The sequence below is a fragment of the Hyaena hyaena genome, unplaced genomic scaffold (genome assembly GCF_003009895.1).
Source record: "Hyaena hyaena isolate Hyena2069 unplaced genomic scaffold, ASM300989v1 scaffold_90, whole genome shotgun sequence".
NCBI classification, from domain to species: Eukaryota; Metazoa; Chordata; class Mammalia; order Carnivora; family Hyaenidae; genus Hyaena; species Hyaena hyaena.
The window spans coordinates 1,619,989-1,633,775 of NW_024080722.1; the positions used below are offsets into that span (position 1 = coordinate 1,619,989).

Consider the following 13,787-nt stretch of genomic DNA (forward strand, 5'->3'; position numbering starts at 1 on the left):
CCCTTCACTCTCCTAAACGCTGTAGAGGTTTGCAGAAGAAGGTGGCCGGTGGTGGTTTGGGAGGACAGTTGGTGAGGGCCAGAGCAGCCCAGGAGGGCTCTCTGGAAGAGGGGGCACTAGGCATGGGCCTTGCAGGGTAAGCGTACTGTCTCCAGGCAGAACTGGGGGGAACTGTACTGTTTATTTACAGATGGGCAGGGTCGGGTGATCAGGTGAGGTAAGGCTAAGAGGTAGGCTGGAGCCCATGGTGGGAGGTAGGGGGCCAGGGACGAAGGTTTGTGAAGTAAGGTGGCTTTGTTCCGCAGTTAGCACGAGTTAGCTGCGGGGTCCTGGGCAGAGATGTAATGATCAGGGGGTGTATGTGATTTGGTGAGTGAGCGCAGACATAGACCAGTTAGGAAGCTGTTGCAGTTTGAACAGCTGAGAGCTGATTTGTGAAGAAGGCAGAGGCAGGGGTGTGGGGGGAGAGGAGGGCTGAGCAGGGAGGACACTTTTCTCCCCAGTACTTCCGGTTCTACCTGTCCTCCTGATGCCCCTCCAGGAGGGACGGGGGCTGTCCAGGGAGTCCGAGTCCAGGTTCCCGGGCCAGCCTTGCTGATGCGTGGGTCACTGTCCCCCAAGGCGGGAGCCCAGGGTCCGGATTCCCTAGCTTCCTTGCAGCAGACCTAACCAGGCCTAGCCCCTGTTGGCCAGACGGCTCCCCTGAGCTGCATATACTCTCCTCCTCCAAAAAGCAAAACCCAAAACAGCCCTGTTTTCTCAGAAAGCCCTGCTTTGGGCATGCCATTTTCACAGACTTGTACTGTGATTGATTCGGCTCCTCTGATAACTCCGGGGCGTTGGGGGTAGGGGTGGTTGGCAGGGCAGAATTTGGGCACTTTATCCACGGAAAATCGCCCCACACTCCCCCTTCATCTCTCACGTGCTGTGTGTGAAGCCTGGGCTCTACCTTCAGGCCTGAGTCGCCTGTTGGATGACGAGGTGTGTGTGTGTGGGGGCGGGATTGGTGGCCCGGTGGGTGGTGATGCTGTGGCCACAGGCGGGGGAACCTGGGAATAGATGTCAGCCTAGAGGATATGCGTGCAGAGGGTGGGAGATGACTGAGTGTACTTTCCCGTGCACCTGCTGGGCCGGGCATCCCACACTCTCTCATTTAAGCCTCCGGGGACCCTAGGAGCCTGTGCCATTATCCCCGTTTACTGGAAAGGAGGCCCTCTAAGATTTTTGTTGTCTCTCTGTGGTCACACAGCTAGTTAGTGGTAGAGCCCAGATTTGAGGCCACTTCTGCCTGTCTTCGCAGCCTAGAGATGTTGAAAGAGGTTTGGGGAAGCCACCCAAGATTATCAATTTTCAATTCTGACATGCCTTCCCTGAACACTTATTACACCTCCGCTGTGCCCAGCACAGAAGCCCGCGGCCCCCTGTGTTGCCATGGCAGCTCCTCCTCAAGGCCAGCGCAGCTCACACCCCTCCCCGCAGTGGGCCTTTTACTTGGAGCCTTCTCTGAGCGCTCTTCGCCTGAGCTCCAGGCTCCTTGGTACTGTCCCATTCATTAGCGGGAGGGCCTCAATCCCGAGTCCGGGAGGGCCTCAATCCCGAATCCTCGAGAAACTGTGACGTTAGCCTGGGGCATTGGGATTAGTGGCCAGTGGCAGCCTGTGTCCTGGAGCTGTTTTCTGTTTCTTTGGTCTTAACAGTAGTGCAGTTGGGTGAGGGAGCACAGAATTTGGGGTGTGACCGACCTGGGTTTGAATTTCAGTACTAGAACTTAACTCGTCATAGAGCTCTGTAGACAGCGTTCAGCCCCTGTGAGCCTTGGTTTCCTTTCTGTTAACACAGGACTCAGGGTACTTACCACGTATGTGGTCATCAGGGCTAGGGCTTGGGGCACTTACCACATGTGCAGTCATCAGGGCCAGAGCTTGGGGTACTTACCACGTATGTGGTCGTCAGGGCTAGGGCTCGGGGTACTTACCACATATATGGTCATCAGGACTAGGGCTCAGGGTACTTACCACGTGTGCGGTCATCAGGACTGGGGGTGTTTTATGTAAAAGTGCCTTGGCACACGTGTGGCTCAAAGCTGGGGCTTGGTAAACGGTAGTTTCTATTACAAATACTTATAATAAGAGAAATGCTTTATACTGTTTGGTGTCCTGACTTTCCTTGAGACTCTGATTTGTGCTAAGGGCCTTCTACTGTCAAACACACACACGCGCGCGCACACACACACACACACACACACACACACACAAATTTGCCTAGGCTCCCAGGGACCCACTCGGTGGACCTCAGATTAAGCACCCCTAACTTGAGGAATGACTCGGTTACAGATCCTCTGTGGGGTTTCGGAACAGGTCATTTCATGGTGTCAGCTCTGTTAGTTTATGGGACCTGTGGATGAAATGTGGCTCATCGGTCACCTTCATCACTTAAAACATGCAAATCCTTAATTGAGGTACCTGAACTAAAACTGTATAAGCAAATGAAGTGGGTGAGTGGCGTAAATTGCTGTGTACGCACATATACACTAGAACTTGAACCGGACATTAAAATAATGGGTCTGATAGGTGTTTATACAAAGGAGAGAATGGAATCAGGGAAATGATGTAAGTGGACCAGCAATGACTGTGCACGTAAACGGTGCACACTTGTGACTTAGCGTGACGCAGAAGTATTTTAAGATTAAAAAGGAGGCAGGATCATTTTAGGGTGATCTTTTTTTTTAATGTTTTATTTATTTCTGAAAGAGAGAGACAGAGACAGCATGAGCAGGGGAGGGTCAGAGAGAGAGGGAGACACAGAATCTGAAGCAGGCTCCAGGCTCTGAGCTGTCAGCACAGAGCCTGACGTGGGGCTCGAACCCACGAACCGTGAGATCATGACCTGAGCCTAAGTCAGACGCTCAATTGACTGGGCCACCCAGGCGCCCCTAGGGTGATCTTTCTAAGACGACAGGCAAATTTATTGCATATTTAAAGATGTACCTACACTTCTTAACGCAAGATTTTTGTGTTATTATCCAGTTTTCAGGGGGAGTTTTCTATGAGCAAGTGTCAGATGACTATAGGTGGATGGGGATCATTTCAAAAGAAATCCACACCCTGGTTCTAGTGTGGAAGTGAGCTCGAGAGACTTCTAATCAGAGATGGAATCAGGCGGGTGCTGCTCCTCAGTGACTGTGATTGTGGATAAATAACTTTACCGGAGCCTGTTTCCCCATTCATAAAATGGGAGCAGTCCCATCTTCCTCATCCATCCATCCATCCATCCATCCATCCATCCATCCATCCATCCATCCATCCTTCCAGCAGATATTTATTGAGGGCTCTTCGGTTACTTACTGCATTTGGCGTTCCCAGGTGATGCTGATAATGTTGTTCTAGCGGCTGTGTTCTGAGATCCCTGGTTCTTTTTGGTGGGAAATTGTGTTTAACAGTCTGGCTGCTGGGCAGGATGCCGGTTTTCGGCTTTCTCAGTGAAGGGAAGGAGATAACAGAAAGTATAAGTTCATATTGATATTTCCAGTTCTATTTACAATGACATGTTTTAACTTATTTTTGTATTTGTATTGGTTTTCTCTTAGGCTTGTAGTCTTGGTTCTCATCACATTAATAATTACTTAATAAGTGTACATATACATGCAGAGTTTCAGAATGACAGTACAAATATTATTTCTTCCAACGTGATGACTCAAACAGTGTGAGATTCCTGCGGTGGTTCCTCATGCCCTTGGAGAAGGACCCCACTTAGGGGCATAGAAATTGCTCTGCATTTAGGTTGCTCAAATAACTCCTCTCTGTTTGGTTAACCAATTTGATATACAGTTTGATCTATTTTTTTGTTTGTTTGCTATGCTTCTAGTTTTAGGAGATTTTTATTTTGTGTTTCAAATAGTTACGTAAACATTTAAACGGTTTCCAGTGTCACATCTGTAAAACGAGTTCTTCTCCCTCCTTCTAGCATGTTCTCCCTTTATTTCCCTATAGGCAGCCATCTAATTTATTTTGTAGTTAAATACATGACAGTATGCTATACATTCTTTTTTTCCCCTCCTGGGTTCCTCCCGAACCCCACCTGAGCAGTATCTTCTGAAGAGATCTGTGGGGCAGCGTATTTATAGAGTCCTCATTGCTTTTTCTTTATCGCTTCTGAGTGCTCCATTGTGAGAACGTTTCATAGTTTATTCCTCTACTGGTGGATATTTGGGTGATTTCCAGCATTTTGCTATTATGAATAGTACTTCAGTATTACAAATAGTGTAAATCCGGAGGTAGTTATAGTCACCGTTTGCTGTTGGTTTTGTCGTTTACCCCTTACCATTATCATGTGAGCATTTTACATGTTAATTGTGAATGTCATTAAGATAATTTTTTTTTATGATTAGGATTTTAGATTTTAGAAACTCTGAAAAATAATGGGGCACCTGGGTGGCTCAGTCAGTTAACTGTCCGACTTCGGCTCAGGTCATGATCTCGTGGTTCATAGGTTCGAGCCCCACGTCGGGTTCTGTGCTGGCAGCTCAGAGCCTGGAACCTGTTTCAGATTCTGTGTTTCCCTCTCTGACCCTCCCCTGCTCATGTTCTGTCTCTGTCTCAAAAATAAATTTAAAAAAAAAAAAAAAGAGAGACTTGGAAAAATAAAAATCCGTTGAAAGTCACCCACAATCCCTCTAGGTATACTCTTGTTACTTTTCTTTTACTTTTTTTTCTTCTATACTGTTGTTATCTTGATGTGTTTCCTCATAGCCTTAACAATATTTTGTATAAACATTTAGGAAACAGTCAGCATCATTTTATATAGTACCTTGGTTTGGTGTTCCTTATAATTGTGTATTTTTTTATACCATTCTCTTCATAATTAATTCCCTATTGTTGGATATTTAATTTCTTTCTGGTTTTCCATATTATAAATAATGTTGTGATAAATGTGCATAGAGCTTTTCCCAAATTTCAGCTTACTCCTTTTTAAAGTTTATTTTTGAGAGCACAAGCGGGGGAGGGGCACAGAGAAGGAGAGTGAGAGAATCCCATGCAAGTCTGGTACAGGGCTTGAACCCACAAACTGTGAGATCATGACCTGAGCCAAAGTTGAATGCTTAACTGACTGAGCCACGCAGGCGCCCTTCAGCTTATCCTTAAAGCTGGTTTTCATGAGACCTTCCGTGAGAAGGAGGTGCACATTTGTTAAACACATCTATTAGCTTGCTCTTGTGTAGCAGTAAACAGGTAAGGGAGTATCCCCTTGAAATCTCTGTTAGATAAGTTCTGTTCTTTCTTTTCCTTTTGGTAGGACCTTAGGAATGAGGTTGAGAAATTACGCGATGAAGTGAACGAAAGAGAGAAGGCCGCAGAGAATCGTTACAAGAGTCTTTTGAGTGAAAGTAATAAAACATTGCACTGTCAAGAGCAGATGATCAGAAGTCTAACAGGAAGTATCAATCCAAAGGACTTGTTGCTTCAGGTACCAGATCTTCTTTTTCTCTTGTACTTAAACCTGTTGACCTGGCCTAGGTCGTTTTAAAATTCTTTTACAGAAACACGTATGTAAAAGTAAGGCTGGTAAAAATGATTACAGCCTTCACGGCCTTATATCAGAGGCCTTCAGAGCTTTCTTTATGTCCTTTGGACGCCAGCCACCAGCAGGAAGGGAAGGAACTGATTCTGGGTCGTATGACTGGTCAGCGGCAGAGCGCGACTGAGGCCCTGGCTGTTTCGTCCCGGCCGCCGGCCCGCTTGGCTGAGGTACTTCCACTGCGGCACCTGCTGCTCCCAGTGTGCGCCGTGGCCTCTCACTCTGTGCTCTTCCTCTGACTGTTCCTTTTCGTCTCAGAGTGCCCCTCTTGTTTGATCACATAGCGAAGCGTTGATTTAGTGCAGGCGGACAGGTAGCCACGATGCACTCACCCTGGGCATTTAACTCGACGTCCTTACTGGAGCCCTGTTAAGAGGACACTGAAGGGGTGAAGGATACAAGCCCGCAGCCCTGAGAGCTCTCTGCTACCTGCCTTTGGGGTGAAAAGCCAATGAGAAGCATGCTGGTTTAGCCACAGAACCCAGAGAGGCACAGCCGGCAGACGAGGGACCTGGTCCCCTTGTAACCAGGAGATTGGGTTGGTGTGCTGGGCCAGTGACCTTGTCTTCTTCACCTCTTCTCTGTTGACCTTAAACCAGAGAAGCTCCGGCCTGGGGGGCAGCAGATGTAGCTGAAGGCAGGAGTGGGTCTCTTGAATGAAAATGAGGAGGGAGGGGAAGCCTATGTCCCTAGCACTGTGGGGAGAAAAGACAGTGGGGCGTCTTCCAGGAAAACAAGCAAGTCCCTACTTGGTCCCCAGCGAGCCTGCCAATGCTATGTCCTTTCCACGCTCAGAGCCTCTGAGCACTTTTACCTTTAAAGATAGCTGGACAGCCTGAGTTCCCCAGACAGGAGAAAAGGGTCTAAGAGGGAAGACAGACAGCATAAAGCTATGTGGAGGCCACAGAAACAGTGGAGGATGCGAAGCAGACCAGACAGCTTTTCAAAGAACTCCATACTATAACATCTGTAGATAAGAACCAACATCAGGATCTGGTGGGGGGAAAAAAAAAAGAGACTTGGAAAAGAAGAATGAGCTGTTGGAAATTACAAGCGTGATTACAGATATAAAAAGTTTAATAGGAGAGTTAGAAACACTGGAAGATAAAGTTGAGTGAGCTTTCCAGAAAGTAGAATCCAACAAAGAAACAAACAGGGGTGAGAAAATGAGAGGGAAACGTAAGAGCTGTGGAGACCTGACTCAGGGGCTCCGATCCGTGGCCAGCAGGAGGCCCCGGAAGATGGGACAGGCAGAGCAGAGGAAGGGAAACCTCGGAGTAATAGGACAGCTTCCGGAGCGGAAGGACACACACGTGTGCATCGAAAGGGTCTGCTGTGTTTCTAGCACAATGAATAGTGAGTGACTCACACCGCCAAGGTGTGTCCTTGTGAAGTAGTAGCACCTGGGGATAAAGAGAGGCTCTGAAAGGCTTCTAGAGTGAGATGCAAAGGACCCAGACTCGAAATTACATCCGAGTTCTCAGCATCAACTCTGGAGGCCAGGAGGCAGGAGAGCAGCGCCTTCCGATCGCAGGGGAGGAGGGATGTCCGGCCCAGCCTTCCATCCTCGGCTGAGCCGGCAGCGAGAGGGAGGCAAACAAAGGTGTTTTCTGACATTCGGTGCCTAAAATCCTCTGCCTCCCAGCTACCCCTTGCAGGGAACTCCTAGACACTGGTCCCATCCGTACAGAGGAGGAGTTAACTGAAAAGGACAGAGACGTGGGGTCCGGCAAGTAGGGGATTTTCCTCGGATGTGATGACAGGAAGTTCCAGGATGAAGAGCTTGTATTTGAGCACTTTCAAGAGAGGGCCTCCATGTTGGGGTTTCTCTAAGAAACAGAAATGGAATCCATTATTTACCTGATGTGTCTGGCTCCGTCTAGAGTTATTTTAAGTTATTTTAGAGAGTTTAGAGATGAATTTGCATTAAGTACCCAATTTAGTCTCATGAACTAAGTGGACAAATAGAGCAAGGCTCTTGTTACTGATTCCAGGGAAAGCAGAGAAACAAGGAGATGTGATCCTGGAAGGGCCACATGGGTGAGCCCTGGACACTACTTGGGTGGTCATAATGCTGTAAATGCGGACTGTCATTTGACTTGAAATTGTGACTATCAGGAAAAGTGCTCGGGAGAGGGGGGCCAGATGATATAAGAGCTAAATCCCCGAACTTGTACATTAAGAGATCCATGTTACCTTCACAAGTCAGGCCGTGGGAGAGTAGGGATGTACTGCAGATAGCAGAAGAGGCCGAGGCTGGAAGTTGTGTTTTCTTGGGAGTGGGGCCCAGAGCTGAGAAGGCAGAGGTGGGGGTGATGTTCTCCCTGTAAGCCGTGTTTGATTGTTAAACAGCATATATGTATAATTGGACTTTAAAAAAAAAATGAAAAGAGTGAGTCAAGCACAGGTATATTATAGCAATTCTAGAAATTCAATGTTGGTTATTCGATTTCTAATTTTTCCTGGGATAGTTTAATAGGTTTTTATTAAAAAAAAAAACTGCCTCTGTTTTGTTCATGTTTGTGCTGAGCTAATTTCTCATAAAAGTTTGACATGATGAAGTAATTCTGATAGGGGCTTAGGAATAAGAGGTGGTTCTTGTCCTTCATTTGTGACCCACAGTGAACAGAGACCTAGTTAAAGAGTTACTAGGTTTTAAATTGTTAGAAATAGATTCTATGCTTGAACTTGGCCAAGAGACCAGAGAAACGGTCTCCAGTCACATAGTGTTGATGAATGCCAGATCTTCTCAAGGGGTCGATGAGGGGAACTGTATTTTTTTTTTTTAATTTTATATGTCTTTATTTTTTTTGTGAGTGGGGGGAGGGAGAGAGCGAGACACAGAATCCAAAGCAGGCTCCAGGCTCTGAGCCGTCAGCACAGAGCCCGACGCGGGGCTCGAACTCACAGACTGTGTGATCATGACCTGAGCTGAAGCCAGACGCTCAACCGACTGAGCCACCCAGGCGCCCCAAGGGAACCTGTATTGTGTGACATCACGAGGACCCTTTCATATGTGACCACACCTCAAAACACTGGAAGTGTTTCTTCCTGGAAGTCCAATTTCCTCGTGGATATAGATGGTTCAAGTTTTGTCAAATTTGTGATGTTTTGAGAGAGACTGGATTTTGTTGGGTTGTGAGACACACTTCTTCTGTCACCGCAGTAACCCCATAGGGTAGGAAGCAGACCCAGAGTCACGCCCTGGCTAAGGGAGACCCAGGATGGGAACCCCGTCCCATGGGGCCAGGGCTTGGGCTTGGTGCTGCACATCTGCTAGGCGGCCATCTTGGCGGTGTGGAGAAGGCACTTTGTAATGACGGCCACCACGCTGCGTGTGCCGTGCCCGCAGGCTACCTTTTTTCTGGGGGTGCTGAGTAAGACGGTGGCTGCGTTACAGGTTTGTAATGGGGATGATGGAAATTTTCTCCAGGAAAATAATGTGAAGAAAAAATAATACATCTTCCCTTAAAGAATTTGGGACAGTCTGTTAAGATTTTTTTTTTTTTCTTGATGAACACTTCTTCATGATTTGTTTCCATAGAAATTCAGTGAAAAAGATTTGGAAGCAGTACAGCAGAATCGCCAGGCACAGACCGGGGAGGATCTCACGGTCAGGGGTGAAGACTCACCAGAAAAGTGCCCTTTGTGGCAGTTACCGTGCAACCGTCTCTTCTCCGAGGTACGCTGGATGGGAGTTGGTTGTCCACGTTCCCTCCTGACATGTATGTGATCTGCTCTCATCCAGAGCCCTGCCACTGCCTTTTTGCCAGTAGTTGAGCTTCTAACAGGTAGGGGGAGGGTTCTTAGTCTGCCCGTCTTACAGAGCAGTATCCTTCAGCTAAGCATGGGTATTTGCACCATGCAGGGAACTGGTAAATCACAGCTCATTGAAGATGAGCCTGGGAGGCTCAGTCCATTAAGCATCCGACTCTTGATTTCAGCTCAGGTCATGATCTCACAGTCTGTAGGTTCGAGCCCCATGTTGGGCTCTGTGCTGACAGCGTAGAGCCTGCTTGGGATTCTCTCTCCCTACCCTTCTCCTGCTTGCATGCTCTCTCTTGAAATAAATAAACTTAAAAAAAAAAAAAAAAGATGAGCTTCGTGTTTGCTGTCCCAGGGTTCACCTCCCATGAACTGTGTAATCTGTGTAATTTCTCTGTTAAGAAAATTTTTCTGTGTTAAGAAAATACAGGCCCTTCCTGGTCTGGCCTCAGGTTGCTCGCCATCATCTCTAACGACAATTGACTTCCTGCAGATTCCTGAATGCCATGTTTGCACCTCTCTCTGTGCCTTTGCATGTGCTGTTCCATCTGCCTGGAGTGGCTTTTCTGTCCTTGTTTCCTGGGAGACTCCTAAACATCCCTGAAGGTGCCCCTCTAGTGTCCCCTTCCCCGAGCCTGCTTTCTAGTGCCATCGCCTCGTCCTCCCTGGCACTCAGCGCTCTGCCCATCCTGGTGTCAGTGTCATGGGATCCACTCGCCGCCCCTCAGCCAGACACTTCCACACCATGGATGGGAACCTCAGGGTAGGGGACTGGGATTCGTGTGTGAAGCTCACCGCATGGCCCAGTCAGTAAATGTTTGTTCAGTGAATAAATGATTTGGTTTGTGAGAGATACATACAGATTTTTCTGACCCCTAGCTTGCATTTGATGCAACTTGGCCGCCAGATATGGGAAAGGAAAAGAGCGCATTGGAGGCCAAGGCTTGTTGTTCTTTTCTTTTTTTTCTTTTTAAACCTGGCATTAATTAAGTTCATACATTCAGAAGACAGAGAACTCTTACGCAAATTGGTTCCCTGATGAATTGGTCTGATCGTGACTTGTGGTTTTGTGAAGGGTGAGTCTCAAAATAGTTAACCACAGGTGCAGCCCAGGCACACGGCACAGCCATCAGAACGGACTCAGCAGCAGGGCCGGGGCACCTGCCCCAGTGCTGGGTACCAACCCCGCAGTTACTGGACGTTGCAGAGGTCCCGAGGGGTGGGGCCAGGGCCTCAGGTGGTTGGGGAGGACCAATCAGGGGTCATTTTACAGCTGGCGTGGTAGTCGTTTGGCAGCCAGTGCTAGCTGTTGCTCTGTGGATTGGCTCAGGGTCGCCCCGGGTCAGGGGGCATCACTGGCTGGACAGTGGGGGCTTTTTCTTCGCTCTGACCTTCAGTGGACTTGCACCCCGCTGTCTCTGTTGAATGAGAGTGTCAGCACAGAGCAGTGGACCCCTTGGGCTGGGCCAGAAGCCTGGAGGCCAGGACTTTTCCTTTGGCTCTGTCACCACTTGGGTGGTGTTGGGCGTTTAGATGGACAGATCTTCACTGATCTGCATGCATTTCGTCAAACTTTGCTGTGCTGAATCCCGTTTTAGTCACGTAAACTGTGTCTAGCGTTGAACAAAATGTTTATAGATGTATTGAACAGGCTGAGTGTTTTACAGTTTAATCTCACTAGTTTGATCAGCTGCACTGCTTTTTTGGTTTCTTGTGCTGGGCGCTGTCTGTATGCGTGGAATCACAGTGAAAAGTCATCGTTTCATTTTCAGCTACGTGTAGATGCTGGTGATGTTTAAATTACCAACATGACTTAGTATTTTATTTTAGAAATAAAATTTTCTAAAAATTTTCTAAAAATTTTTTTTCCTAATGTTTATTCATTTTTGAGAGAGGGAGAGCATGAGTGAGAGCAGGGGAGGGGAAGAGAGAGGGAGACACGGAATCCGAAGCAGGCTCCAGGCCCCGAGCTGTCAGCACAGAGCTTGACGAGGGACTTGAACCCATGAACCATGAGATTATGACGTGAGCCGAAGTCAGATGCTGAGGTGACTGAGCCACCCAGGCGCCCTTAAAATGCCTTAGTGTTTCAGCAAAGGCTTTAATTCTGCTCTGCAAGACTAATTGCTAATTGTGGGTAAAGAATTATAAATGATCGTTTTGGAATTATAAATTTCTACTTGTTAGTTCAGGTTGTACCCACTGGTGCAGCGTACAGTTTTCTTCTCCTCCCGAGAAAGGTGTGCTTTTCAGACTGTTGTTCTTTCTTTGTAGAAAACGTGGATTTCTCCTGCTGTGCCCTTGGCTGCTTTGTGTTGATTTAGGGTTTGTCCTCTGCCCATTTCTACAAAGAACTTGAGGCCCTGATGAGGTCTCCATGGACTCTGGGCAGTCTCTTTTGCCCCTAATCACTGGGTGATCCTGAGAATTAATGCTGGACGATCAGGGAATTGAAGAACAGAGAGTAAACCACACGGACCGTATTTAACTGGCCTCAGCCAGAGATTTATAGCTGGGTTGTTGACATGGTTGGGACATCGCTGCTGAGTTTCCCGAGTATTAAAACAAATGTCTTTGCAGCCGAGCTGTGACACAGCTACCAAAGTAGATGCCATCCATCTACCAGGCCACTAAATTGCCCTGCTTACCAAGAAGTGAGCCATTAAGCTTTCTCTTTACATATCTGCTGCCTGTTCAGATTGCGGTCTGCACATGACATGTGTTCCCTTCAAGTCATTAAGGAAACTGTGCAGAGTAGGAAGTGCCCAGGATTTGGTGTTGGGACGTCCGTTCTTCTTCTCACGAGTTCCGTGACCTCGGGCAAGTCACTTCATCTCTCTGAAACCCACCTTCCTGATCTGTAAATGGGGGAGTTGCATGCTTACCTGCTGGTAGGATTGGAAATCATGTACATGTTATTACTTAAGGTTTTTCTGGTAGCAAGCTGTGAATCCAGCATTGAGTCGTGTGGTCAAAGCAATCACAGTGAAAGCGAGGATTTGTTGGGAGAGCTGAGTCGCCATGCCTCAGGGAGGGTGAAACTGTGGAAGCCCTGTGGATGGCAGAAGTCTCGGGCCCTGGGCTCTGTCTTTGACTTGACGCACACCCCGTGTCTCAGACCCCCGGTTTCTCAGTTGAGATCTCTGAATCTGGAGAGAGAATCGAACTGGTTTAGTGTGGGTCCAGGGGGCTGGCTCCCCGACAGAGGGGTCTTCCAGGGTCTTGCCCCTGTGTTTTAGGGACCGTTTTCACATGAGGTAGGGGAGTAGGGCGGGGGCCTGGGTGGTCATCTCAGGGGCTGCAGAGAACAGACTGGAGGGTCAGACACAGGTAGGTGGGTGGCATCATTTGCTCCTTCAGGGTGAGAGGCCTCCTGTCTGGGCTGCATCTTGTTCGCTGTCTGGAGGGGCAGGAGAGAGGTGGGGGTGGCTGCTCGGCCCTCCCCTCTGGGCAGCCTGGCCCTCGGCCTCTGCGCTGAGGGGATCTGCTGGTGTGTGAGCTCTGCTGAGGGAGCCAGATGACTTCATTCTAATGGGGAATGAGTCAACGCAGGGGAGTGGGTGATTGATGAAATGGGACCCAAATGGCTCTGAAGAGTTCATTTATTTAACATGGGTGAGCTATTTGCTTCTAGGAAGACGTTGACTCACCCCGACTTCCATTATGCAAAACATCCACAGGAATCTCTGCTCTTAAGCTTCGTATTGGTCCCTGCATTCTCCGCATACCCATTTCGTGATTAGCTCAGCAAGTATCCGTGGCAGCGTTTGGTCCGTGCCAGGTACTCTTCCTGGCTCAGGATGTGGCTGCCCACACAGGGCCATCGGACCGATCAGCAGGTGGTCGGCACGCTTGCTCCGGGGTGGAAGTGAACCAGAGTGCCACGGACGCGGGAAGGGGGCCTTCTTCTCCATCAAGAAAGGCTTCCTGGTGAGAATTTGGCCTAGGCAGACCCTGTAAGGTGCTCAGGAGTGTGTCACCAGAGCGGGGTGAATGACGGTCTCTGCGGAGGGGGCGTAGTTCCTCTGGAGCCCAGACGGAGGGGTGCCTCCATTCATCCCACTGAGAAGGCAGAGCAGGGGGGAGGACGTGCAGGTGTGGTCAGCTGGCAGAGGAGGATGTGGAGGGGAGCGGAGCCAGCTTCCAGGCCCTCACCTTGCAGTGGGTGGTCCTCTGGCGCCCCCCCCCCCCCATCTGGTTAAGATACAGGGCCCAGGCGGGCACACACACTCCATCCAACAGAAGTCCATATTACCTGTTTCTTTCCCTAGCCCTTCTTGGCTGGCATTGAAGTCACACACCTAAGCACAGGTTCTGACCGCCACATATCAGCTGGATGGCCTCAAACACATTCTCTCTCAGAGAATCGGTCTCTTCATCTGAAAAATGGGAACATTAATACACCTCTGTGGTTTCAGTTAGAGATGACCTGTGTAAAGTACCTGGCT

General features: G+C 48.6%; 1 protein-coding gene across 9 annotated transcripts in view; it reads left to right on the plus strand.

Annotated features, from left to right (window-relative positions):
- The window catches only part of CDK5RAP2 (CDK5 regulatory subunit associated protein 2), a 168,210-nt gene that overhangs the window by 68,567 nt on the left and 85,856 nt on the right, over positions 1 to 13,787 (plus strand). For 7 of the 9 annotated variants that reach the window (XM_039234624.1, XM_039234625.1, XM_039234626.1 and 4 more), the window contains 2 exons: positions 5,293 to 5,463; positions 9,119 to 9,256. The exons of 1 other annotated variant lie outside the window; for it this stretch is intronic. In XM_039234624.1, the coding sequence (XP_039090555.1) occupies positions 5,293 to 5,463; positions 9,119 to 9,256 (309 nt within the window). The remainder of the gene's footprint in view (positions 1 to 5,292; positions 5,464 to 9,118; positions 9,257 to 13,787) is intronic. One more of the 9 variants, XM_039234627.1, reaches the window with a different exon arrangement.